General features: G+C 37.6%; 3 protein-coding genes across 4 annotated transcripts; 2 read left to right on the top strand and 1 right to left on the bottom strand.

The window, feature by feature from the left end:
* Positions 1 to 4,924: 4,924 nt before the first annotated feature.
* LOC122842537 (max-interacting protein 1-like) lies at positions 4,925 to 12,985 on the top strand. The gene is made up of 6 exons (XM_044136505.1): positions 4,925 to 5,352; positions 7,389 to 7,491; positions 7,678 to 7,707; positions 8,757 to 8,871; positions 10,808 to 10,979; positions 11,084 to 12,985. The coding sequence occupies exons 1-6, from the start codon at positions 5,118 to 5,120 to the stop codon at positions 11,245 to 11,247; spliced, it is 819 nt and encodes a 272-aa protein (XP_043992440.1). The 5' UTR covers positions 4,925 to 5,117; the 3' UTR covers positions 11,248 to 12,985.
* A 120-nt stretch (positions 12,986 to 13,105) lies between these two features.
* On the bottom strand, positions 13,106 to 18,571 carry smndc1 (survival motor neuron domain containing 1). The gene is made up of 6 exons (XM_044136507.1): positions 18,395 to 18,571; positions 17,996 to 18,122; positions 16,624 to 16,766; positions 15,409 to 15,570; positions 14,219 to 14,372; positions 13,106 to 14,136 (listed from the first exon to the last, which is right to left on the bottom strand). Exons 2-6 carry the CDS (start codon positions 18,113 to 18,115, stop codon positions 13,999 to 14,001), a joined length of 717 nt encoding a protein of 238 aa, XP_043992442.1. The 5' UTR covers positions 18,116 to 18,122; positions 18,395 to 18,571; the 3' UTR covers positions 13,106 to 13,998.
* A 1,494-nt stretch (positions 18,572 to 20,065) lies between these two features.
* On the top strand, positions 20,066 to 23,686 carry LOC122842536 (alpha-2A adrenergic receptor-like). 2 transcript variants are annotated; one of them, XM_044136504.1, is made up of 3 exons: positions 20,066 to 20,233; positions 20,391 to 21,098; positions 21,186 to 23,642. In XM_044136504.1, exons 2-3 carry the CDS (start codon positions 20,562 to 20,564, stop codon positions 21,759 to 21,761), a joined length of 1,113 nt encoding a protein of 370 aa, XP_043992439.1. In that variant the 5' UTR covers positions 20,066 to 20,233; positions 20,391 to 20,561; the 3' UTR covers positions 21,762 to 23,642. The 2 variants fall into 2 exon arrangements, with proteins under 2 accessions (XP_043992439.1, XP_043992438.1); XM_044136503.1 differs by having other exon boundaries at positions 20,391 to 23,686.
* The last annotated feature ends 2,802 nt before the right edge of the window (positions 23,687 to 26,488 follow it).

Genomic DNA, 26,488 nt, shown 5'->3' with positions numbered 1-26,488 from the left:
TTTCTGCCCTGCCTGTGGCAGAGGGTGCAGAGGGTAAAGAGCAGGTGACAAATGTCTGACCTGCAGCAGCTTTGAGCTCTGACCTCTGGACAAAGGGTCTCTATTGTCGAGAAACAACTATAGAATCAACAGATCACCAGTATGCGTAAACATAGGTTGAACCTTTTACTTTTTTTCACATCGAACTACAAACTCTAATGTATTTCATTGGAATATTATTTGATGGACCAACACACGGAAAATTATACTTTTACAAACATTTTTAAACAAAATAGTACTTGGAAAGCATTTGTAATAACTTGAGATTAATACAGCTGTTTTATGAAGGTATTGAGATTTGAAAGAGAAAATGTATTAAAGCATCATTGAGACAAAGAACTAAAGTTACAGAAGACAATAGTTTCCTAAATGTTGAGCACCTCATAATGCCGTGTTCAATCAATAATCCTGAAATCATAAAGAGCATAGCATAACTGGAAACTTACCAAGACAGATCATTAATGAAAAAAGCAGCCAACATGACCATAGATACTCTGGAAGAGCAGCAGAGATCTAAAAGGTAGGATGACCTGTTGAAAGAAAGCCACAATGTAGTTTTCCACAAGTCGAATAGTAAACATGTCGAAGATCATAGATCAAATCAAGATTTTGGTCCAACATGCAAAATACCTTTCCCTCAACACGCTACACATCAGTATGGACAGGGAAACTGAAGGGAAACTTATATATATATATATATATATATATATATATATACACGGGACAAAGGATGAGTCGTCCTCATTGAGATGTTAAATACACTTTCACAACTCTGCTATGTTCTTGCCACCTATACAGGAGTTTAGGGTGCTTTGAGAATATATATATATATATATATATATATATATATACACGACTCATCCTTTGTCCCGTTCTATGTAGGGACGACAACCATTAAAGTTATAAAAGGAATGGGTTAAAACTGAGCTACACATGTGGCTCAGTTTTTCTGAGACCAGATAGATAGAAAGACAGACAGATGGACAGACGGACAGAAGGGCAGGCAGATAGATAGATAAATAGATAGATAGATAGATAGATAGATAGATAGATAGATAGATAGATAGATAGATAGATAGATAGATAGATAGATAGATAGATAGATAGATAGATAGATAGATAGATAGATAGATAGATAGATGGATAGATGGGTAGATGGGTAGATGGGTAGATGGGTAGATAGATAGATAGATAGATAGATAGATAGATAGATAGATAGATAGATAGATAGATAGATAGATAGATAGATAGATAGATAGATAGATAGATAGATGTAGATGGATAGATAGATAGATAGATAGATAGAGAGATAGATCGATGGATAGATAGATAGATAGATAGATAGATAGATAGATAGATAGATAGATAGATAGATAGATAGATAGATAGATAGATAGATAGATAGATAGATAGATAGATAGATAGATAGATAGATAGATAGATAGATAGATAGATAGATAGATAGATAGATGTGTTTTCAGTTTAAAAAATAAGCAGCACCGTGTCTTTGCCTCTTCTATGATGACAGCCGAGCCACTGGTGTAATCCTCAGGCTTTTCAGATTACTCCAGTTGGGGTCACATTCTACACCAACCTACAGCGGGTCAGCTTTCCACTGATGAAGCTTTTTTTCTGGTGAAATGCTGTTAGGTTCCCTCCCCCACTGATCTCTCTGTGCAAATCTGTCCTTTTGAGCGCACTGGCCAGAGAGCTATAGGAGCAAAGGGTGATGTCTGAGTTACACACATCAGAGCTGCTGCAGCAGACAAAACTCTGTAAAGTGGAGTTTTTAAACGTGCACACCGGCAGAAATGCAAATGAGTATCTTTGCCTTTAATGACCAGCTTATGAGGTATCAGGGCTCCAGGCCTCACCAGGCGGCTGCTATAAGCTCCATGGGAGGGTGAACTCTCTTTCACTCGGGCGTCCGTTACAGGCCTGGCCACATCTGCAGCAGGCGAGCCATCTGCACCTATTGTCTCAAAGCCGCAACGCGGCCGTGCACGCATGGCTAGCCTCGTAAAGGCAGCGAGTCCCTTTCCCCTCTGTTCTCTGCCATCTCTCGTAGCGAGGGCGAGCATGACTTCTTAATCTCACAAAAGCAACAAACAGTAAGCAGACATCAAACTGAAAAGAGCTTTCATTTCAAGGTAAGCTTTATTAAACAGGAGAAAACATTAAACATCAGTGAGGTCATTGTCACTATCAAACACATGGAGATGGCAGAAAGGATGGGTTGTGCTCATTGATATATCAAATATACTTTCACAACTTTGCTATGTTCTTTCCATCAAAATGGCAATTTAAAGTGTTTTGAGAACATTACGTAAAGCGAAAAATATTAGAACAGGTACATCTTTAAGAATGAGGAAATAGTGAAAAAGCTTAGTGTATTTTGTCACTCACTTCAAAAAGTGAAACTCATGTAGTATATATATTAATCACATCGTGTTCGTTGTTTCAAGCTTACAGATAATAAAACCCCTAAATTTAGTATCTCAGAAATTTTAACATCACACAAACCCAATAAAAAAAAAAAAAAAACATTTTCAATGAATAAGTGTTACATAATTGCCATAATACCCTCAGACCACAAAAATGTCCAGAAGGCAGTCACATACACCGTCCACAATGAGAGTAAGATACAAAACCTCATTGCTAAAGAAGCAGGATGTTCACAGAATGCCATATCCAAGCATATTAATAGGAAGTTGAGTGTAAGGAAAAAGTATGATAGGGAAAGTGTGCAACCGGGAGAACCGCAGCCATGTGACAATTGTCCAGCAAAATCCATACCAGAATTCTGAGAAGCCTTATAAGGACTGAGGTTGGGGCCACTCTGTATAGACGAATCCACAAATGGGATATAAATGTCACAGAGTTCATATCAAGCCAGGCCTGAACCTCAAACCATCACCGACAGCAATGTTTTGGGATCCCATGTCATCTGGTGACGTTGATCCACTGTGTTTCATGAAAGCCACAGTCATAGGTCTTATTGGCGAGATAGTTGCGTGGATGTTTCAAAACATCCACGCAACTATGTCGCCAATATTTCATTTGGTTACAAAGAATATATATAAAACCATACCACTTTAAAGTGTTTTTATTTGTTGGACTTTGTAGCAAACAGCTAATAAGCCACTATTTAAAAATGGTGATGCCCTGAGCATGATAAGCATAACACTAGCAAGTTTCAACTGCTTTCCCAAGACCATGTAGGGCATAAGGCTGAATTTCATTTCCCAAGACCATGTAGGGCATAAGGCTGAATTTCATTTGGATGGTACACTTCTATCTGTGCCCTTTACAAAGAGACTGTGTTTGTGGTGGCTCTGAAGTCGAAAATCACACAAGTGGATTGTGCTCCAATTGCAAGTTGGAAAAATCCCTGAGACTTACAATTAGTTGCGGCGATGATGATTAGCAGTCATCATTAGGCATGTATTTGTCTCCATTTTATGAGCTTAAATACTTAAGGGATTGAACTGCACTATTTCCTACTGCTTTAATGAGATAACAATCAACAGAAGAGCTGATAAATAGTTTATACCTGCAGCTTTTACTGCACCTTCCACAGTAGCCATACTGGATTCAATGTCAGGCCTGTTCCTTGACCTCCAACTCCATCAGTCAGAACTCCAACTTTAAGGGACCTTTCTTGTTTAAGTCTGACTAGAAACTTGGAAAATCCAACTCCAAGACACAAAGAGAGCACACCAGTATTGGAAATTGGTACCATGTTTTGCAAGTCCTAAAGAAAAAAGCTAATACTTTTTTTTTTTTTTATCTACTTACAAACAGTTCTAGAAAGCTTGTGGCATGAGCAGGATTTTTTGAATTAGTGATTATAAATGTCTTTGTTAAAATATTTCTGAAAATATAATTTTTTTTTTGTAACTTTGTATAAGTTGTGAGTAACTGGTGCACTTGCAAATGTTCCCTAGCTGAAATCAAGCTGGACTAAGCCATCACAATGTTCACTAACACCAGCCGTGGTTACAGGCACTTTGCTTTTGGTGAATGTCTCTGGCTGCTTTACAAACTCCACAAACGGGCTTAGCAAAGTCAACAAAAAGTTTGCTTTCTTTTTGCTTTTGTATAGAGCTTAGGGTATTTCTACAAACAAAGGTATGCTCATAAGTACATTGTTCAAACGGAAAAATATAAGCAACATACAATAAAATGTACAGTTTGATATGTAAACATCAAAATGAGGTCTAAAAGAAACTTTTGGAAATATATTTGTTTGAACTTTCTTCAGGAAGTCATTGCTTAGGCACAAATTGGTCTTCCAAACAGGCAATGACTAAATATATCACAAAAGTACTAAATATTCTTGAAATGGCTATCACAAAAACTATAGAGAGAAGCTTGCGGAAGGACAGCCGTAACAATTAAGCCAAGTTATGCAGTTTAAAGAAATTCGAACAACAGTAACAACAACAACAACATAAGAACATGTTTCTGGAATTTGAAGAAAGAAAAATGTTTTGCTTATTGTTCTGGTGTTTATCTACTAGAAACAAACTGACCAAAAATAGCAAAGGTTTTGTCTGGATTAATGTCAGACAAATAGCTACGGATCTTTTTCCCCACAAGGTATTTGAATACTGACTGTCATGGCTGCAGATGACATCAAAGTTGAACTTATACTGTGGCACCAAATTACTTAGAAATCAGTGTGCACAAAACAAAAAAAAAAAAAATAATTTTTGGGTTTTTTTCTGAGGTAATAAAGTGGCTTTTCTGCTAGCTGAAGCAGCCTTTATAGTTGCATTTGCCGTTCTCCTGCAGTATTGATAATGAGGATTTATTATGGAACAGTTGACAATGAATGCAATGTGCATGCGTTAGTGGGAGGGATTATCCACCAAGTAGGGCAAGTGGCTAAGGCTAAGGACTGCAATTCCATCCAGCCTAGTTCATTTCAGTCATCCGCTCTGAGCACACGCACTCACACACATACGTACACAGGACAAGGGGAGCACATTTCTGCGCAAGCTCTTCCCCACAATAGTAGTAGTAATAATAATAATAAAAATAAAAAGCCTTCAGTGAAAGGAAAAGGGGGTAAAATGGTAAAGTACATTGGACAGGATAGCAGCAAGCTGAGAAGCGAAGAGGTCCTGTCGGAGTCTGACGCGTCCAAGGAGCAGCAGGAGAGATTCGGAGAGATGTCCGGTTGTTCTTTCAGCGACGCTTTCTACTCCAAATGTTCCGCAATGGACCAGATCGGGACTTTCATGCGGAACGTGCAAGTGCTGCTGGAGGCGGCCAATTACATTGAAAGCGCTGAGAAGAGCAACGGAAGTAAGTAAACAAACGGGACATTTAATGCGCCGAGCAGACAACAATAGAGAGCGAGGGCGACAAAAGACGCGCAGCAGACAGATGCACTGCTGGCCCGAGCGGCGGCTGCGACGTTTCACCTGCTGCTTCCTATTAAACAGAGCTCTTTTCAGACTGACACATTTAAAACGGGACTCATTTGCAGATGTGTTGGGAAATGCATTCAAGTAGGAAATTGGGAGAACAATCGGTTCATCGGAAGCAATATCCTGCAGCCGCCTCTCGCTGCTGTTTAAGATGATTATTTTGCCACTATTAGATTAGATCTAGTTTTTTTTTCGTTTGCTTTCTTAATTACGTGCACGATTTTAATGAGCCTTCCTTATGTGCACTTGAGTCCACATTATTATAGCCTATTTGCGGCGTCCCATTTCTACACCTAGTATTTATTTTTCATTTAACAGAACCTATCACCGGATTATGTCCTTTAAGTTTACACATTCACTGGGAATACGTCATGTTTACTGCCCTTCTATCGTAACCGAGACTCCGATTTGGATTTTATTTCCTCTTGGCTTTCCAAATGATCAGCCCTGCTGCCCTGTTCTCTGAGAGCTGCTGCTTCCTTGTATGTGTTGTTCACATGGTCTACACATGGAACAAATTGCAAAGTTTCTATTGGTCGGAAGCCACGTCCCCAGTCCCTTTTACACAGCAGCTAACCAATCGTAGGCAGGTTTCATTTCTGACGTCTTATGCTACCGAGAATAGTGGTTCATGGGAACTGTAGGAAACAGGATCCTAAACCAACACTAATTCTACTGTTAAAGGAGAGTAGAATATTGACAAAACCTTATGGCGAGGGAACAATTGAACAAGCTTTTTCCACTTATTCTGACCTTTTGTAAACTGATAGACATATCCTCAACGGCCATTTTATTAGGTGCACCTTTGCTGGTGTTGTTTTTAATTATTTGCAGCATATTTTGGTCTATACTGACATGATAGCATTCCAGTCACCACATCCAAAATGTGCCCAGTTGGTTTGAGATTTGGTGATGAGATAATTATATATATATTTTTAAAAAATCATAGAAAGATTGTATGACATTTGTTACATGATGTATTCTCCTGTTGGAAGTAACCTGTTAGAGATAGACAAAGTCAGCAGCAATTCTAAGGATGTCTGTGATGTCTAAATGACGTTCACTTGATACCAAAGGGTCAAAGAGCACCAAGAAAGCATCCCTGCTGTCACCACCAGCCTGAAATCTAGATATAAGTCAGGATGGAGCCATTCTTTTTTGTTGTTTATGCCAAATTTTGATCTTGTGTGAGCCTGTGCAAACTGTCGCTTCAGTTTCCTGTTCGTAGCTGACAGCAGGTCTTCTAACAGACTCATGCGAAGAACAAATTTGATTATCATTATCAAAATGCAACCAATATAGCAGCTCTATGTAGCTGCTGGAAGGTGTCCCACACCAACAGGAAGAACACTGAATTGTTAAGAAGAGACGTTTGCAGATATAGCTGACCGTCAGCCATAGAAAGGGAGCTTTCTGTTTGATAACTTTCACTCTCTGCTTGATTGCGAGACACTACAGAAATTGTATTAAAACAACATAAGATATGTCAAATTTCAAGACTTTAAAGATAAACTATGCATTATGTCGCTTGATAATTTTCTTATAGCTGTAACTATATTTGCAACATTAGATTTATCATCAATAAACATACATATTTGGCTGATTTATGAAAGAAATGTCTAGGGCTATGGTTATCAGTTGTAGTTGGAAGTTACTGAAATTTAGCTTAGGGGCCCATACAACCCTGGGTCAGTTCTGGCAACAGAGCATCAACATTTTCATTTGCTTGAGTGTTTCCAGAATTCTGTATTTTTTATTGCATGGACCTTTTTTTACAATTCAGTATGTAAACTTCAGGTCATATTTGGTCACTTTTATCAAGTAAATTCAGCCTTCCTTGTGGTTGTGACAGATTCAATAAAATAAAAATATTAAATCTCTATCTCCATTTATTTTTCTTCCACTTATCAGAATGTGAGCATGGTTATGCTTCATCATACCCTGAAGCACAGATCGCACATCAACAAAAACATCGCAAATTCAAGAACAGGAAAGTGGACAATATGCACAACAGGTAAGTGAATACTATTGACTTGTTGCAAGATCCACAATAATCATTATGTCATATTATCTTTGTTAATGACTGAAGTAACGTCAGTATGTTGGGTTTGGTGTTTGGACACAGTATGCTATGCTGCTGTGGATCTGGTTTCTCTATCAATTAAATAACTGACAGTAAATGTTTTAATGCTTTCAACAGATCAGCACACAATGAGCTGGAAAAGAACAGGTGAGTGAAGCAAGGTCCTTCCAATGCATGTTTTAACTTTTGAGACAGTCCCACTACAAACAGTTCTAAATCTGGTGCATGCTTAACACTTGTGCATGATAGTGAGTATAAAACCTGAGGAAAAAAGAGGAATAAATCAAAAATAAGAATAGACTTTCTTTCTTATCTGCAAGTTTCATAATGGCGCTCCAGGTGCACAAGCCCACAGCTTTCCTTCCCTCAGCCACATTTGCATATCTTGGGTAAATGCTAAATACATCAGCCATATAATTTTAAAATAAGATGTGCTGCAGGACTGTAAATTAACTTATCGTCGCAGCACCTTAAAGGAACTTTTATAACAAACAGCTTTGTCATTTCCGTACCGGATATTGGCGTAGATTTGCAAGGCAAAATAGAGCACGACCACAGTGTAGCAACACTGTTCCTCGAGGACATGCAGACATTTCCCCAGTCAGCAAATGGGAAATGTCCGTTTCCAGACAACAGGGTTCCTTCCTGAAAGATTTCCAGCTGGGAAAGCTGACTGCCGTTTGCGTTTGCTACCCCGTAACGTGGCTCCTGCTTTAAACAGGGAGCCAAGGAACGCCAATCAACCTTTTATTCTAAATTTAAATCAATAGCCATATGCATGTGTAAGAAGTGTAACCTTTTAAATATAAGGGGAAACACCCTAAAGGAAGATTCAGAAGAGATTACTCTAATTTACAAAATGGAGGCCAATGCAGATATGACATCATGATTTGACCTACATTTTACTCCATTATATGCAGGCATACTGAGAGTCCTTTTGCCAGTTATTGTGCTCACTCAGACTGCAGAGGAGTCTCTGGATGGCAGAGTAACAGATGACTTCAGCAACTTTGAGATCTCGACCCACATTTATGCCTACATTTGAAACATGATTAATGACATTATAAAATAGCCATTTTTTAAAAAGCCTTTATTTTTTGGGGGGGCGGGGGGTTATGTTCAGTGTAGAGAATGTGATGTACTCGTTGTGTTCGGTCCCTGCAGAGAAATTACCTGAACGATGTCTCCTCCCACAGGCGAGCACATCTCCGCCTGTGCTTGGAGAGGTTGAAGTCACTCATCCCTCTGGGACCAGACTGCAGCCGGCACACCACACTGGGACTGCTCAACAAGGCCAAAGCACACATCAAGGTGTGGTAGTGTGAGAGCTGTGGGAGAGGGGACTGCTGAAGGCTTCCCCTTTTTTGGCTTTAAGAAATACTTCTCATGAGGGCAGCTTTGTTTTTCTTCAGGTTTCACCACAAAGCAGTAGCTGGGTTATATAGGTTTTAGAAAAACTTCCGAAAGAGTGAAAACATGTCGTTTCAGGTTATGAAACGCATTTTAATGTTAGACAAATATAGCTAGAGTAAAGAATTTTGTAAATCATTTCAAACTGACTAAAGCCTGTGTGAAAACATAAATGCAACCTCAAAGTTTAATGATGTATCATAATGCATTGGCTGTGTCGAACCACATTTTCTAGACAGCTGAGTTGTATTTCACTTGCCACACTCAGACCTAATTTTAGTGCCAAACTTTGTGCTTAAAAGGCCAAAACAAATCAACAATTTAAAAAAAAAAAAACAGAGAGAGAGATGAGAAGCTGGCACAAAACAAAGAGAGAGAACACAAACAATATCTACAGCACTACAAGTCTCCTTTACTTCAGTTAATGTCAGTGTTCAGGATTAAACAAAAAGAAAGAGAGGAGGAAACTGAAGGAAAATGGCATCATTGGGAAAGGTTGCAGTTTGAAAACAGCTACTGACCAAAATGAACCTGTTTAATATTTCCCAGAAAACATTTTGGTTGTCTTCAAAATCTATGGTATTTTTGCAGCTTTAGCACATTCAAACAATGTTCCGATGATGGATGATCCTTGAGATGTTTAAAGCTTGGGATATTGTTTTGTAATTCATATTGCTTTAAACTTTTCTACAGCTTTCTTACTGACCCTAACTGGATTTTTATGATTCAGTTTGTCCACTAATATTTTCTGACACACAGATCGAGTCTATTTAGTAACTGGGTGACTTTTAAAAGCAACTTATTTTGTCGCTATCATGCGAAACTAACTAATTTGATTTTTGTAGCTCCAGCATTGACCTCTGGTATCAACGCAAGTTAGCTTAGCAGACCACAGTGTCTAAGCAACACAAGACAGAGGAGTTAAATAAAAACAAAAAAAAAATTAAGCTCAAAAACATCCCCCATTTAACACAGCATATGTAAGTCAAATCCTTTCTGAAGTGGAGTAGAGGTTGGAGGGAAGCCATATAAAAACTATCCTGGTGACAGCCTACAAGAGTTTATCACGTAGACGGGCAATACGTGAGAAAGCTGCGAGGTTTGCTGATGACGTTGGATTTGTACAATTAAAGTCCAGAAACTGAGGCTTTCCAAAAGTTACTGTAGTTTTATTTTTACAACCTGAGGTTGAGTATTTAAAGGTTGGAACAGGTGCAGCTGGCAAAGGGCCATAAGGCCTCCGGGCATAAAAGCAAAGCAAACTAAAATCAACAGCTGTTTTGCAGAGAGCAGTGATGAAAGCTCTTCTCCCTTGTATGAAGGCACTCTCCCTTGTGGAAAGCTCTCTATTAGTTTTAAATGTTTGACAGGTTTTAACTTTAATTTAGTCTTAAACAGTAATATTGGTCTCTACTGGGTTGTCTTTTTTTTCTCCTGTGAATAGAAAATGCCTTGATCACTTCTGCATTTTGTCATGTTGAATTTATAAACTTCAATGTAGCTTCCTGGGAGTATTGTGTTATAGACAAACACAAAGTTTAGCATATTGGTTGTAAGGGAAATTAAATGTGCCTCAAAGGTTTTTTTTTACAAAAAAAGAAATATCAAAATTGTTAAAAATTCTATATACATTTATTAATTTGTCGATGAATAAAAAAACAAGGATGTTATAAAATTTTGTTTAGGTCACCATAAGCCATTACGAGACAGTTCAGATAAATAACTGATCCAGAAGTGATGTACACAAATTACAAGCACTTTCTTTACATTTTTTTCAACTACAAGAGCTCTTTAATTAGAAATGAACATTCCTTTTTTTTTTTTTGTTTCTCTAAAGAAACTTGAAGAGGTAGACCGAAGGAGTCAGCACCAACTGGAGACCTTAGAAAGGGAGCAGAGGCACCTACAGAGGCAGCTGGCTCTGCTGCAATCTCATGGAGAAAGAGAGAGGGTCCGCACAGACAGCCTTGGCTCCCGCATGGACTCGGACCGCTCAGAGTCTGACAGAGGTCAGTGTCGCAATGAAACCATTTCCTTACTTTTTTTTTTCAATGGTTGATTACTTATTGATTGTGATTTTTTTATTATTATTATTTTTTTTTTCTGGACACAGAGGAAATTGAAGTGGACGTGGAAAGCACTGAGTTCTCCCATGGAGAAATGGACAGTGTTAGCACCAGTGGTGCAAGTGACCTGGACGACCACAGCAGCCGGCAGAGCTCAGCCAGTGACGAGGGCTACTCCACCTGCAGTCTGAAACTTGCCTTCTCCGCTTAAACAACCAGCCTATACCTACACTGAAGCTGCAGTCTTTATATGGCTTTCTCCCTTCAAAGTACCAGCCTAGAGCTCCGTTCTCCCTCGAACCTTCCTACATGAAAAATCTAATATAACTCTCCCCAGAACCAGCCTTAAGTTCAGTACACTCCCCTTCAAAAAAAGAACAGCAGCCTTCTCTCTATCAAATTATTACAATAATACAACTTTGGTAATGTACAACCATTATCAAAACATCGTTCCCTTTACCTTTTGTAAGTTCAAGTGAACTATACTCGTTTTAAAAGTCGATCCCGTGGAGGACCGGATATTTAACCAGTGTCAAACACTGACGGAGGAACTCTGCTTTAAACAAGCTGATCTTTAAAATAAAAAAACAACAACCAGCAAATCCCAGTTTCACGCACACACAACCAGCGAGGAGCTCAGCATTGGAAACATCTGCGCCATATGCCTTGTAAAAAAAACAACAAAAAAAAAACCTTTTTCCCCCCCACTGGATGACACGTCCAGACAGCACTTCTTGTTAACATACAAGCCGGCAAGGGCTAAAATATAGCTTGCATTCCAAAATACGCTCCACTAGTCTGTGACTCACGCTTTAGGATCCACAAATCAATCCTTGATTTCATGTGGCATCCCTCTTCTTCAACAAATCAGTCCAATCAAGACAGGTGGCGTGTAGTCCACCTGTTACTCCTAATATATTTTGCATGATTCTATTTATTTTTGATATATTTAATTGTACTTTAGTTGTGCTTGAATGGCAAACCTTTCATCACTGTTTTTAAATGTCTGCCAAACTGACTTAGTAGGAAAACCCCACAAGAAGCATTTGCTGTGCTATGAGGTTCACCCATTGCTCAGTGCTTAGTTAAAGGCTTTCACACTGTGTGCAAATCCAATGAGTTTAGTCGATAATAAGCTAATCTAGCACTTGTCCAAGCACAAAGCTCAAGCAATAATGTCTAGTTTGATCATGTGTAATGTTGGGTGGATTTGATAATTCTTTTCCCCCCCATCCGTCCAATTCCAAATACGAGGATATACACTTGCTTTTGGTAGTAGAATCAGCGACTAATAATCAGCAGTAAAATGATTGTAATTGACTCGAAACGCTATGGTGCATGTGTCTTGAATGTAGCCTTTCTAATATTGTAATGTATTTTTGAATTGACAAGTCTCATATTAATAATAATGTTGGTAGCATGAACAGCAAGTGACAGAATATTGGTTTTGGTTTCTACTTCTGTGTTTAATACTGTATCTTTTTTTGTACTGTAGCCAAGAAAGGAAAAGTTGAATTTCTTGATATTTGAAGACTGTCCACTGAAATCCAGAATATATTTAATACAAAACTGCACAGCTGATGTTTCAACAATTGAAACCAAAAATAGATATTTCAATATGAACATTTATCTGCGTTCTTCTGAACAAAGTCCTAAGTAAATCACCACCAATTTGTGTCTTAACGTGGGGATTGTCCAACGCCTTGTCGTTGGAGATCGCTCCCCTACCCAGCGTGTTTGGGGAAACTGCAAAAAAAATTAAATAAATAAAATGCACTATTTAAAGAAAATGTCAATTATGCCGAGGCACAATGTTTTTCTTATGCTTACTAAGCCGTCCAAGGTGACTTTTGTGCAAAATACGTGCTGCTGGTCCCCTGCTAACAATTTGTTACAACTCCTAGAAATTATTCCTAGAATCTTAATAAAACCTTTAAAACACAAAAAAACATGCCTATGTTTTTTTTTTTTTAAAGCTTCCAGTAAGCGTTTATGTACTGTACATCACAAATGATGCAATTAAAAAGTTAAGTCAGCAAAAATTAAAACTCACTTTTTCATTATAGTCATATATTTCAAGCATTTATTTCTATTAATTGTGATAAAGACAATAAATAAAAGCCCAACATTCTGTTTCTCGGAAAATTACATCAAGCTTAATTTAAACAAAGGTTTATTTTAAGTACAGAGTTGATATGGCCTACATAAACACAGGCAAGCCTGCTGACTCGACAGTTGTCCAATAGAAAAGACTTATTTTAATGATGTTCTAAGTTTCTAAATGTACCTTTGCCAGCAATTTTAAATCATGCTGCATGTTTACTGCTCAACTGAAGTCAGGTCTTTGTTTTTGTTGGGCATCTCCAAAAAGGCTTCACGTTTTAGCGTAATTGTATTGTTTGAGTGTAAAAGTCTCTGCTGCCATCTGCAGGGTCGACAGTCACTATACTACAACGAGGAAAAAAAACAATAGGACCTTTAGAAAAGAAAAGAAAAAAAAAAACAGATCATAACGTTTATTTTACGCTTTTATATATATGTACAGAAATTAAAATGCCAAGTTAGTCAATCCAAATTCTCAACATAATTAATAATCAGATATTATTGTTATTGATGAGAATTGAACAATCCAGCATCAAATGTACACTCCAAATCAACAAATCTTAGAGGAGATTTTACCTCAAAAATAAGTACAAACAGCAAACTCCACAGTTTTTTTCCATAACATACGTTCTTACGCAACAGGAGGCTTTGTTCCAGTGGTGGAAAAATCTCTCATGTGAATCTTTTAGTTGAGTCTATGTAATATACAAGAAAACTACAGCAATACTTTAAACACCGGTGTCCAACCAGTTCCTTTAAAAGCTTTCATTATACGAGGGACTTTAATCATGTAGAAACACAACAAAAAGCACCAATACAACTAGTATACAGTGGATTATTATGTACAGAGTGTGCGAGGTCATTGTGGCATCAGATGTCTGACATTGTATTTAGATGTGTCATTATACTGGGTCATAGGTTTGTCTGCAATGCCACATGTTCCCACTCCCACCTTTCCGTTTACACTTTCTGGTGATGCAAATATGCTTCTCTTTACCTATAAGGACATAAAAATAAACATGTTAGCTAGAAAAGAAATAATTAAAAAAAAACAATAAGAGGTAAAAAAAATATCGTACCTGTCCTTTCTTGTTCTTTGAGTAAGCTTTGTTGTTGAACTGTTGCCACTTAGACTTCTGCTCCTCCCTCTCTTGCTCCAGCTCCTTCATCCTCTGTACTTTTTTCTGAGCTTTCTTCTTCTTATACTCCCGCTGCTCTGCTATTTGCTCTTTTCTAGAAAGTCAAACAAGACGAGAGAAAGTTAAAAAACAAACTTCACACCAGAGATCGGAAACTGCAATTTATGAACTGACTTGAAGTAGTAGACCTGTAACAAAAATAATAATGTTAAAGGGCTGTTTTATTTTTAACAATTTTATTTTTTATTATTCAATATCAAAAATACATTAAAAGATGCTAATAAAATTGTTCGGTTAAATAATAAACATTGCATTGCCCAAGATGCAGTAAGTTTCTTTCACATGTGCAAGGATGCATCAGGTTTTTCCTGTCCAACTTCATATGGTGAATAAATGATCTGTTGCTAAAATGTTAGATTAACCAAATAACAATTGGACAGCAAAAACTAAAACCGTGTTGTGACTGCTGCAAAATTAACAGTGATTAAGATTTAATCCACATCAATTCATTTGCTTAGTCTTTGGTATTTTTTTTATATGTAATTAAAACAAAAGAAAATCTCAATCATTCGAAGTCAAGAGATTGAAATAATGTTAGCACCCAAACTAATCAGCGACTACAAATCAGGAGTAAAATGACTGTAATTCATTTGAAACGCTGTGGTGCATGTGTCTTGAATGTAGCATTTCTAATGTTGTAATGTACTTTCAATTCTCTCCACTTGAGGCTCCCCTTCCAGGTTTTATTGCTTTCTTAAAAGTCTTAAAGGCATGGGCACCTCCATATTTGTCTGAACTTCTGTGGCCCCAACACTCCACCCACAGCAATTAATGTGCACAAATCAGCTAATGGTGGACATCCATAAATCTAGACTCAAATGCAAACTCGAAAACATCCTCAGTGATGGCGCCTGATCTGTGGAACAGGTTGCCATGCACCTCAGGGAAAGACAAGTGCATTTTTTAACAAACCTAAAGAAAACACTTCTATGGTCATAGGTGGAAAGACACAAAGTCATATCTTATTTATTTGGGGAAGCAGAATGTAAAGTGTCAGTGATGCAAGGCTTTCACAGATTTCAGTGTAGAAATACGAACAAAACAAGAAACAAGATGGGGTTGTTCATTACCTTGACTTTGACTTTAAACCGCCGTCATCCTCAGAACGTTTCCCTTCCTCCACGACTTTGAGGTTCTGCAGAGGAATCACTTCAGCATTCCCGTACTCTGTGAACGTAACGGCCGCAGTGCCATTCTCTCGGTCTATCTCCTCAATCTCAGCTTCATACACCCTGTCAAAAGATCACGTCTGTAAGCAGGTGAGTATGAGCCAAAGAGTCAAGGTCTACTTAATAGGCAACGTTCAATAATTACTCAGTAAGTACAAAATAATTCCATTTCAATGTTACAAACTCTAATTTCAACTTTATAAGAAAAACTTTTTAAATATCTCCCAACTATACACTTATATACAGTTAAAAAGAGACAGACTCTATAAAGCAACAATGTGTTTCCTCAAGTTACATAAGAAGAATGGAATACAGTGATCCCTCGCCACTTCGCGGTTCACTTATCGCGGATTCGCTATTTCGCGGATTTTCATAATGCATTTTTTTTTTTTGGTGCATTGTGCTCTGCATTCTGATTCGCTAAAAACTCACTCCCGCTTCTTGTATCAAAACATACTAATTACTGGAAGGACTAACGCTTGGTCGCTAGCAAACCATGGTGCGAATGGCCACTGAACTTAAGCGGTAGCTGAGGAATGGGACCCTTTGATGAGCCGTCATTACAGTTCTCCAACGATCGATGGTGACATGTCGGTGTACAAGGATCTTTTGCAAAGAAGAAAAAGAGCGACAACAGCCGCAATCACTATGTTCTTCTCCGAACAAACACACCTGCACCGCTGCTTCAGAAGAAGAGAACACTGCAGAGCGCAGTCAGGATGCAGCGGCCCAGTCTGAAGAGCAGTGAAACGGCCTACACGTCAGTCACTGTATTTGTATACATGTAATAGTTGTTAATTGTAAAAAAAAAAAAAGTTTTCTATTTCGCGGATTTCACTTATCGCGGGTCATTTTCGGAACGTAACCCCCGCGATAAACGAGGGATTACTGTAATAAAATGCAACTGAATGTCAAAATACAGTTTTGAGGGTATTCACGCTTGCTTAAGGTTTCTGAAATGTTACAATTATGATTCGTCTTAATCAGTTTCCATTTACAGAACAAAACTACGGATAAAAATATTTTTGTGACTCTACTGAAGAAGGTGCTGCTTTATGGTGACACACATTATACTGGTGAGGCATTTGTTTATTTAAAAAGAATGTTGAAACTCACTGGCCATCCCGGCTCCACATTGCCAAACATCGTTCACCCACTTTCCAGCTTTTCTTCACTGGCACCGACTCTGAGCCGCTGGTGCTGGAAGCGCCATCAGCGGGTTGCGAAGACAGGAGATCTGTAGTCAGATCGATGACTTCCTGCAAAAGAGCAAGAAAAAAAAAAAAAAAAAAAGAGAATAATTACAGGAACTAAGGTGCTCTTATTAGGTTAGGCAACATAATGACTTCCTACTTCCTTCCTTTCAAATGCTTCCATGCCATCAGTTATTTTTAGGGTAGAGAATATTTCAAGTTAATACAATTCACCACATCTAGACTTGATCAAACTTATTAGACAAAGGTAAGAGTGTGTATTAAGGTAAACCATCCTTATGGTTTAGGATCTGCTTAATTGTGTAAACCTACAGGTTTAAGTCATTTTAATGAGAAGTCACAGACGCTCCTGTTGCTCTGCCAGCGGCAGTTAGTTGGAAGAGAGCAAATTTATATCATAAGATTGTCACACTGGCTCATGTCTATATGCAATTTTAGATTCTATAAATATTAAAACTAGGCGGAGTTTCTCTTCAATTGGATTTCCTGCACTGTACAAATTCCTGTCCTAGAAACTATGCATATGTGGGGCTCACATAATTATAGGGGCAAATTTTATTAATTTACAAACTTCAATAAAAACACTTATTACATATCAAGATCACAAAGAACTGCAGAAAATAAGTACCACCTAAAGCAGAAGGACATCAACACTATTTGCTTCAACATAGTTCATTTAACAATCATTGTAACTCTATTGATTACACGTTTCAAAGATTTTGTGTAGCCCTAACTTTTATTATGCATTTGGTTATCTTATTGAAGATAGTTTGTCTTTTAAGTCTATACAAAAGAAGATAGATTGCACAAAAAGTAATGGTTAAAACACCAAGAAAAAAAATACCCAAAAGTGACAAACACTTTTTAACTTTATTCAAAATTTCCTAATAAAAATAATGAAAAGGCATACATTTCAAGAATAATTTACTTAGTTTTCCGATGTTTTCAGTCTCATGTTTTTAAACGTATGGCAAAATATACCTACGGTACTAGGGTCCAGCTACGTCTAAGTAATCTGCAAAAACCATAGTAATAAAGAACAAACAAAATGCGAAGGAAGGATGAAAAATATTGCAATTGTGGGAAGCAAAAAATATAGAACGAGAGGCAATAAGAATGGAAGAATAATGAACACAAGGGTGTATTATCATTGGGATGGATGGAGCCAGACAAGACCGCATATCAACAAACATGATGACCCACGATCTTCCTAGTAAAAACTTTTTCTAAATGCTACAGTAAAAACAATTTTCAGATGAAGGGAGAAAGCAAACCTGCAAGTCCTTCTGAAGTTTCAGGAGGTCTTCATTATCTTGATCGGTTGATAAGGCAACTTCTACTTGCTGTAGCTGAGCTTTGTAGCTGCTCAACTGTTTCACCAAATCTTCCGACATTTGTGCGCTAAAAAACAAAAAGCGACATTAACCAGTTTTCTACGAGTAGCTGTTAGGAAGGTATAGTATAAACACGGTTATGACTATACTACTAATCCCGCTTTGTAAAAATTTGAATAAATTGATGTATAATGCGTTAACTAAAAAAAATAAACGTTAGCACATCGCTAACACAATTAGCAAGGCCTTTTCTTCGACGTACGTATAACGTAACGAGGCTACCGCTAGCTAACATCCACAGAAAAGAAACAACAAAAGAAGGGCTATGTGTGGTCTTACCTTTGTTTTAGAACCCTTATCTGATCAGCTGAGCAATAAATACGATTCAAAGTCGATTATTTTTCGTAAATAGCCGTTCTAATTTTTAAAATGTGCTCTTCGCTCTATCTGTGAATAGCACACCGGAAACCAATGTAAATCCCATGCAATGATATGCTGTTCTATAGGCTCATCAGCGCCCCTATCGACTGGACATAGCATCTTTAGTCTCTGACTTTCGACTAAAAAACCAAGCTTGTGCCGTCGCCAAAACAAATTCCAATAAGCTTAAAATTGTTTATTTATACAGTTTTGGTCTCTTTAAACATGCAAAAGCGTACTTCTTAATCTCACCCCATCATAAAGTTATATGTATTTAACTTCCCGCAGCTCTTACGCAAAAACGATGGCTGCACAGATGGTTTTCTAGGTGGTCAAAAGTAAAACCACATTTTCTTCCACATCATTTCTCCAAAAATACTAAAGTATATAAAACCCATTTTGTCACAACATTAAACATATTGCCAGAGTTATAATGAAATAGTTCAGATCAAAGCAAATGTATGAGTTAGAATTGCTTAATCACAGTTTTCCAGTTCCCATGCAAGACTTAAAAAATACTTTGTTCACAAACACTTTACATTCAGTCTGACTGAGCTTGCAAAGAATTTAAAGAATGTCACTCTTTAAATTAGAGAAGCTGCGATAAATATATACTTGCAGCTGTAACTGCAGCAAAAGATGAGTTGACAGAGTACTAAATCAGAGTCGACATAAATGGACATGACGTCTTTAAATTTTCTCTTAAAATGAAAATTGGAAAATCGTTTTCTTTACACTTCACAAATATGAAATAATTTGTGTTAGTTTATCACATAAAATCCCATAGACGCTGAAGTTTGTACATATAAAGTGAAGAAAATGAAAAAGTCCAACAGATATGAGTACTCTAATGCAGCAAGGCTGAGCTCAGCAACAACAGCTTCACTCACCCAGAAAGTCACAGATTGGACTGGAATGTAATGTAGAGGTGTTGCAAAAAAAACAAAATGAATAACTTATTATGTAAAACTATGTGCAGTGAAAAATAAGCAAAATGTAATAAATTCAGAGAAACTGCAGAAAAATTACATTATCAGATAAGAAGCACAAAAAGAACAAGGATCCTAAAAACCTAAATTAAAATGAGCCCATATGTTTATTCTTTCATTGCACACAAGTAACAACTTTAAAATATAAGCTGTATCTGACTTACTTTATAAAAGTTTAGTATATTAGTGAAACCCATTCATTTTGATTAATGCAGTTCTGCTCTGAAAACAAGATTAGATTAATCTGTGTCAGGTTGTGTGTCAACAGTCTTCTCTATCTGGGCCCTAAGTGCTATTAGTGAAAAGCTGAATAACCCCCATCCTCTCTCCAAAGACAACCATTATTTCCAGCTATTTTTTCTTTTTCTTTTTTTTTTTTTTACTTTCAAGATATATGATTGGTTTATGACACAGAAGCTCAAAACGATAGAGTGTACTTGTACAACACTGTAATCTAATAGTGCACATAAATTGCTTCTATAAATCACCAACATAATTATCCTCAAAAATCAACCAATGACTTAGGCGTCTGGAAGCAAGCACCGAATCACTTTTCATGTCTTCAGCAGTTGAACTCCTCCCATTCCTGTTCTCACTGTAGTGGAGGCAGCATCACAGTTCTCCAGCGTCAGATCAAGCCCATTGAAAACACAAGCTTCACTACAACTGCAACAGATGAAGAGACCTGCTTCAGTCAGAAATCAAAGGAAAATGGGTGCTTTATGATATGGCTTACAGGGAATTAAAATGTGTAGTTTTATTCCTAAAGGTAGGTGGATTCATATTTCTTACTGCTATTACCATCACTAAGTAAAAAAGAAAATTATGCAAAATCTGGAATGCATTAAATCACTTTTAATAGATCTTGTCTCTTTAACACAAAGAGATATTCATGGTTATTATGTTTATACTTTTTTACCCTCCAGGGAAACACAAACTATTGACTACTTCAGCAATCTCAGCAAAATGAAGAGACCATTCTCTGCTGCTGTTTTCCTTTAGAGAATCCCCTGAACAGGCAGTGGGAGAGCAGTTTCTCCTTGGCTTACAGTGAACACAACTCAAGACTATTATTTTGGACCACACGGCTCGTCCTGATGGGCTGCCTCAACCTCACCAGCAGAAACGAGACTTTGCCTGGCAAGCAGCCCTTCTCTGTGCAGACCTCGGTGATGCTCACCACCCTGGTGGGGATGCTCATTTTACTAACCGTGTTTGGCAACGTCATGGTAGTGATCGCTGTGATCACAAGCCGAGTCCTGAAGGCACCCCAGAACTTGTTTTTAGTCTCTCTGGCGTGCGCAGACATTCTGGTTTCCACCTTAGTGATGCCCTTTTCCTTAGCTAATGAACTCATGGGTTACTGGTACTTTGGCACAGTGTGGTGTGAAATCCACCTGGCTTTGGATGTTCTCTTTTGCACTTCATCCATCGTTCACCTGTGTGCCATTAGCCTGGACAGGTACTGGTCTGTGACTAAAGCCATCGAGTACAACCTGAAACGGACGCCCCGCAGGATTAAATGCACAATCTGCTTGGTTTGGGCGCTTGCAGCCTTGATTTCATTTCCCCCGCTCATCACAATGACAAAAAAGGAGGGAGGAAAGGACAACCCTGCGTGCAAGATCAATGAGGTGAAATGGTATATCATATTCTCGAGCATTGCATCCTTCTTTGCACCCTGTGTCATCATGATTATGGTGTATGTCCGGATCTACCAGGTTGCCAAGAAAAGAACCAGAGCCTCACCGGGAGAACGGCAAAGAGAGAACGGCAATATAGAGAACACCCAATTTGACATGGACCCCGGAGAAAAGCAAGAAAAAGAAATGGATGAGCTGAAAGATGGGGAAGAGGTCTACGGGCTGGATGTGGAGGAAGAGCCGTCCTCCTCTGATGGGAATGAAAACAACTTGTGTTCCCTGAGGAAAAAGAGGAGTGGGAGAACACCCAAAGTGACTCAGGTGAAATCTAAAGAAACCTGTACAAAGGCAGAGGACCTGTCCTCTGCAAGGGTGAGCAAGTGGAAGGGAAGGCAGTACAGAGAGAGGCGCTTCACCTTCGTCCTGGCTGTGGTCATGGGAGTGTTTGTTCTTTGCTGGTTCCCCTTTTTTTTCACCTACACGCTTGCAGCAGTTTGTGACACGTGCTGCATCCCAGAGACGCTGTTCAAAACCTTCTTCTGGTTCGGTTACTGCAACAGCTCACTAAATCCGGTGATATACACCATATTCAATAAAGACTTCAGAAAATCATTCAAAAAAATCCTTTGCAAAAGAAACACAGGAGGCTTGTAATTAAAACAAAAAAGTGTATTATGCTTGTTTTGCAATCTGTATTACAATGTTGCAGCATGCCAGTTTAGAGTTTTCATATTGTATAACTGTGACATAGTGGGTGGCTATTTAGGAAAAATGTTACATTAAATGTTTATGTTTATCATAATTATAATATTGTCATGAAGAGTACAAATTTAAAATGACACAGATGCATCAAAACATGACTTATATCTGCACGCTACAAAGGTATAAATCTCCTAAAATTTCAAAGTTTGTAAATAAACATAACTTGGCACATTATTTATTTCTGACAACTGCATAATATCCTCACAGCGGTAGTGATTCAGTAAGGGAAATGAAATGCCAAAAAGATGCATAATAGACCTGTGACACTTACATAATCACCTCGTCAGAGCTGGCCCCAATCATTTTAATTTGGGGCCCCATTTTCAGTTAAGCCCCCAGCCTCCACAACGCCATAAATCTGCTTAAAATTAGATTTAACAGCGGTAAGCTTTCACAGTTCACTAGCAAAACGACAATTAAATTGACTATTTGTATTTATCTCGACCCTGACATCATTTGCTTCGTATTGGTTATTAAAGTAAAACCTGAAAATGCACTAGGTTGCAAAACTTAGACATATTTTGTTAGGATTTCTTTTTTCTTTTATTTATTTATTGCATCTATGAAAAGTGAAAGGAACAAAAAGTGCAAATAAAAATCTAAGAAAGTGTGGTGTGCCTTTTAACTCTCCTTTGATGTTAATTTCTGAGACACAGTCTTAATGTTCCTGGCTCAAGTTGACCCAGGGTTTTTTTTGTTTGTTTTTTTTTTAAATATGCACTAATGTCAGAATCCAAAATTATTCCCCCAAAACATTCTTATATCTGATCAGTACTAACAATTTCAATCAATATTTACTGCAATGATGTTATTTGCCTCTTAGAGGTGAAGGCTGAATGAGAATAATGCACTTGTTTTTCACAAAAATAAAACTATTTTAATTTTTAATCTCCACTAGGAAAGCCTATACAGACAAGTCAACCTCAAAATTATATTTTTCTATGTTTTTGTCAGTGTTCAGTCGTTTGCCTGGTGCTATGTGATCCAGTAACCGTGTCCAAGTTACCTACTCCCCCTTTGACAGTATTACAGAATTTGTTTTCTTGTCCTTTCAGGTGATGATTTCAGCACTTTTTTGCAAAGTACTCAAGAGTTCAATAAGCTTTCCCTTTTTATTAGGGTACTGTAAATTATCTCAGATTATGTTTTGTCCCCTGAGACCATTTTCCATAGTAAGCACTGCCCATGTATCCTAATTCTTCTCTAGAGATGCTACAGCTGGTTTTCCAACAAAAACCTGCATAGTCTATGTATAGTTAGTGTTTGCATCACATGCTGCCCATATTATTTATGCCATATTTAGCCCAAATATGCATGAAAAGTATTTCCTAAAGCTCCATTTATTATTATAGAATAACCAAATAAATAAATAAAAATGCTAAGAGCTTTTGCATCTCCCACCCTACTTTTTTGGAGAATCAAATGTTGCTTTCTCTGGGGCCAGCCCTGCACCAAGTTTCAAGTTTCAAGCAAGTCAGCGATTTTGCATAACAGCAATCTTTTCTTATTAAAAAACCTGGAAGGAATTACCCAGAATTGTAATTTACTTTACTTTTGGCTGACAATTTCCATGATGTTTTCCATGTTTTCCAACTTCAACTTCAGGAAATGTATTTCTTCTCGTCTTAATGCACGTGAATTTGGATAGTAAAGCCACCGTTGTTTATTTCAAGGTGCTGAAGTGAAAATATGCTTCACATATTTAACAGGCTGCAGTTTTTCAAAGTCTCTGTTGATATGATTAGCTGTGATGGTGTATGACAAGAACATGGTCAATTGTTCCAATGTTTAACTCCAATAAATGACTTTTTGGCTTCTTTATTAAATGTGACTCTGCTTTTATAATTAGGCTTCATTAAAGAAGCAGAAAAAGAAAAACCATTAGCTCCAATTATCTGCTGCATGATATGCATTGATTGTGGCAGCCAGGCAACTGAGCGTCTTTCGCTGTGAGACCGAGAAAACAAGCAATGTAAATTTTCTGAAAACTATCATACATGTCTTCTAATGGCTGTACAAACAATTGTGCCCCCTCCTCGCCCCCAAAGCAATCTGTACGGAGGAGGATGTTATCTCCACCCCACCGGCTAGCTCACTCCCTCATAACAATCCCTAGAACAAGACAATTATACGAAAAGAAAATTATCCCTGGGAGGGACGAGTAACACGACAGTATTGAACACAGTTTATCATGAATTATAGCCCCTCATATCAGGATATCATTAAATCCTCCCCTGGAGTCAAACAGAACTCATGCTTGGATAGAAATATGAGTGTCTTCTGCAAATTACGCTGTGAGGTTAATATCCAGCAGCTTATCAGTATTTTTTTTTTTTTTTTGAGTGTTATCAGTGTTCCTTATCTCTTGTCCATTTTTGCTCACTTTTCATCCTGAAACTTCTTATTGTTTGTGCTTTTTTTCACTTAGTTAGCTTTTAGGTTCAGATTGATTTTTTTTTATAGTCAATCATTTGTTTTATAACATACAAAACATTTTCTTAGTCATGTATTTTATTATTTTTGTTTTTACTACAAACAACTGAGAGGTTCCCAGGACGTGCTTTCTGGGATTCCGGTATTGTAAGATTCCCATGGTTTAGCCACTTCTCAAAGGCTTAAAATACAACATAATAGAATTTCCATAAAATTCCATTATGAGAAAATAGTATTTTTAGGTTTTGTGGTGAAGCCTAATCATGCAACATGAATGTATTTCTACAGCAGCATGGATAGATCTGAAGGTACTCATGCAGAGAAAAAGTGGATATTTTGGTCTGTTTTGGAACAAATTAAAAGAAGTATCTGCTTATGAGAGTCTTGAGTATTAGTATGAAATATTTAGTACTATGAGGAATTCAAAAGAAATGTATCTCATCTGGTTCTGGCTCATTGAATATCAGTGTGTTTGGAAAAAATAAAAAATAAACTGCTGTGATTAGTTTCTGAATGCCTCCTTTAATTAAAATGACTATTCTCTTGGAGTCTGCTGCACTGCTTGAGCAGCTGCATTGCATAAATTACAATTTGTAGTGCCTCAACATCAAGCAATTGGGAGATTAAAATGCCAAAAGGAACATTACTGTCTTCCCCAAAAAGATTAATGAAACATTTGTAATCTTACGGACACACTCAGTTGGTTTGGTTCAAACCACAATAATGCTGGCATCATTTCAAGCCCTGCATGTTTTCAGGCTGTATTTTTGTCTCATGTCAAATTACAGTAACTTCCGTGACTTGTGTTTGGTTACAAACTACAAACGCTATTGTTGGAGTAGCTAAAGTACACATGAGTCCACTTCCACTGTTTGCTGAGACAATGATTAATTTCCTTCTGCGAAGACCGCAGACCATCACGATTTATGCCCATGATGGCTCAACTTGTAAAACTATCTTTTACACTTTATCACATTTGGAGTTCCCACAGCTTTCACACAGTTTCCCTGTCAGTTCTCTCCCTTTCATAGTTCTTTTCTATTCAGTCTGTATTTTTTAAAAACTTTTTGCACTCTAAGAAACAACCTACTTTGTATCATTTTGCTAAAAATGGGTCAAATACGATCCAATACTGATTATTCCTTCAAAATGTCCTTGCAATCCCATTTGGATCAAACTCTCATTAAATGTGTTTTTATTATGTTGACCATAGGAAGAATAGGCATTGGCACAACGATAGCTAATGGGGATCCTGAGCAAATCAATAAAGAAAACAACACACAGTCATCTATTAGTCATTGTTTAGATGGTAATTCTTGCATTAAATCCTGAATGAGATATTGTGTTTGTATTAAAATAGACTGATCAAACCTTTGCAACCTCAAATGTGAAAACCATTTTAGTTATGTCAGTAAATTTCTCTATACTGTAATCAGTTATCCACATTTTCGGTCTTCATAGTCTTCTGTGATTTACAGACAACACCACAATCTACTTCCTTTGTGCAATCGGACATGCCCACACACTTGTCAGACCCCACCTCTGATTGGATGATTAGCCTGTTCTGAGGACTCCTCTGGTGCATGAATGCAAGAGCTGACTTGGACTGCCAATTTGGATACTGAAGTTTGCCTGTAGTAATATCATTACCACAGCCCACTGCATTAATGAGCAGATTTTTTTGTTGTTGTACTATCTTCATGTTGTGAAAGAAGTCTGTGAGAGGTTCAAATTGGTAATCAGTGTGGAATGAAGACACTCCTAGCCTCTACAAACTGGATCAGGATTTTTTAGCAAATGTTTGATTAAAAATGCCAAATCTCTATCCTGACAGAATAAATCAAACATTTGTGTTGAAGAAATCACCCATACGCCTTTTCTGTTTGCCACACTCTCATAGAAGTAGTTAGAGAGACATCAGATAAACAAGAGTTGTCTAGAAGCCCTAACAAGTTTAAATAAAAGCATGAGATGAATAGGCTGTTTTTAATTTAATGGTAAGTCATCTATTATTTATTAATCAGAATGCACCAGGCACACTGGGGTATATTAGATCTCCTCCATGATAAAGACACAAGATAATATAATTTGACTCAGAGGACTGCAAGCGGCAGGAAGACCCTGTAATGCTTCATATTTCTTCCATTCCCGAGGGTTTACTGCTGCATATAAAATTAACAATTAAC

The sequence above is a fragment of the Gambusia affinis genome, linkage group LG13, assembly GCF_019740435.1.
Source record: "Gambusia affinis linkage group LG13, SWU_Gaff_1.0, whole genome shotgun sequence".
Lineage (NCBI taxonomy): Eukaryota > Metazoa > Chordata > Actinopteri > Cyprinodontiformes > Poeciliidae > Gambusia > Gambusia affinis.
The sequence above is the reverse complement of the archived record's forward strand: the minus strand, read 5'-3'. Positions and strand labels throughout refer to the sequence as shown.

Bases quoted from the DNA above. Each gene is read 5' to 3' on its own strand.
- LOC122842537 (XM_044136505.1), top strand. From the start codon at position 5,118: ATGGTAAAGTACATTGGACAGGATAGCAGCAAGCTGAGAAGCGAAGAG. The intron at 5,353-7,388 runs GTAAGTAAACAA...TCCACTTATCAG, and splicing joins CGCTGAGAAGAGCAACGGAA to AATGTGAGCATGGTTATGCT. The intron at 7,492-7,677 runs GTAAGTGAATAC...TGCTTTCAACAG, and splicing joins GTGGACAATATGCACAACAG to ATCAGCACACAATGAGCTGG.
- smndc1 (XM_044136507.1), bottom strand. From the start codon at position 18,115: ATGTCGGAAGATTTGGTGAAACAGTTGAGCAGCTACAAAGCTCAGCTA. The intron at 16,767-17,995 runs GTTTGCTTTCTC...GCTCTTTTGCAG, and splicing joins AACTTCAGAAGGACTTGCAG to GAAGTCATCGATCTGACTAC. The intron at 14,373-15,408 runs GTAATGAACAAC...TTGACTTTCTAG, and splicing joins GGTTTAAAGTCAAAGTCAAG to AAAAGAGCAAATAGCAGAGC.
- LOC122842536 (XM_044136503.1), top strand. From the start codon at position 20,562: ATGGGCTGCCTCAACCTCACCAGCAGAAACGAGACTTTGCCTGGCAAG.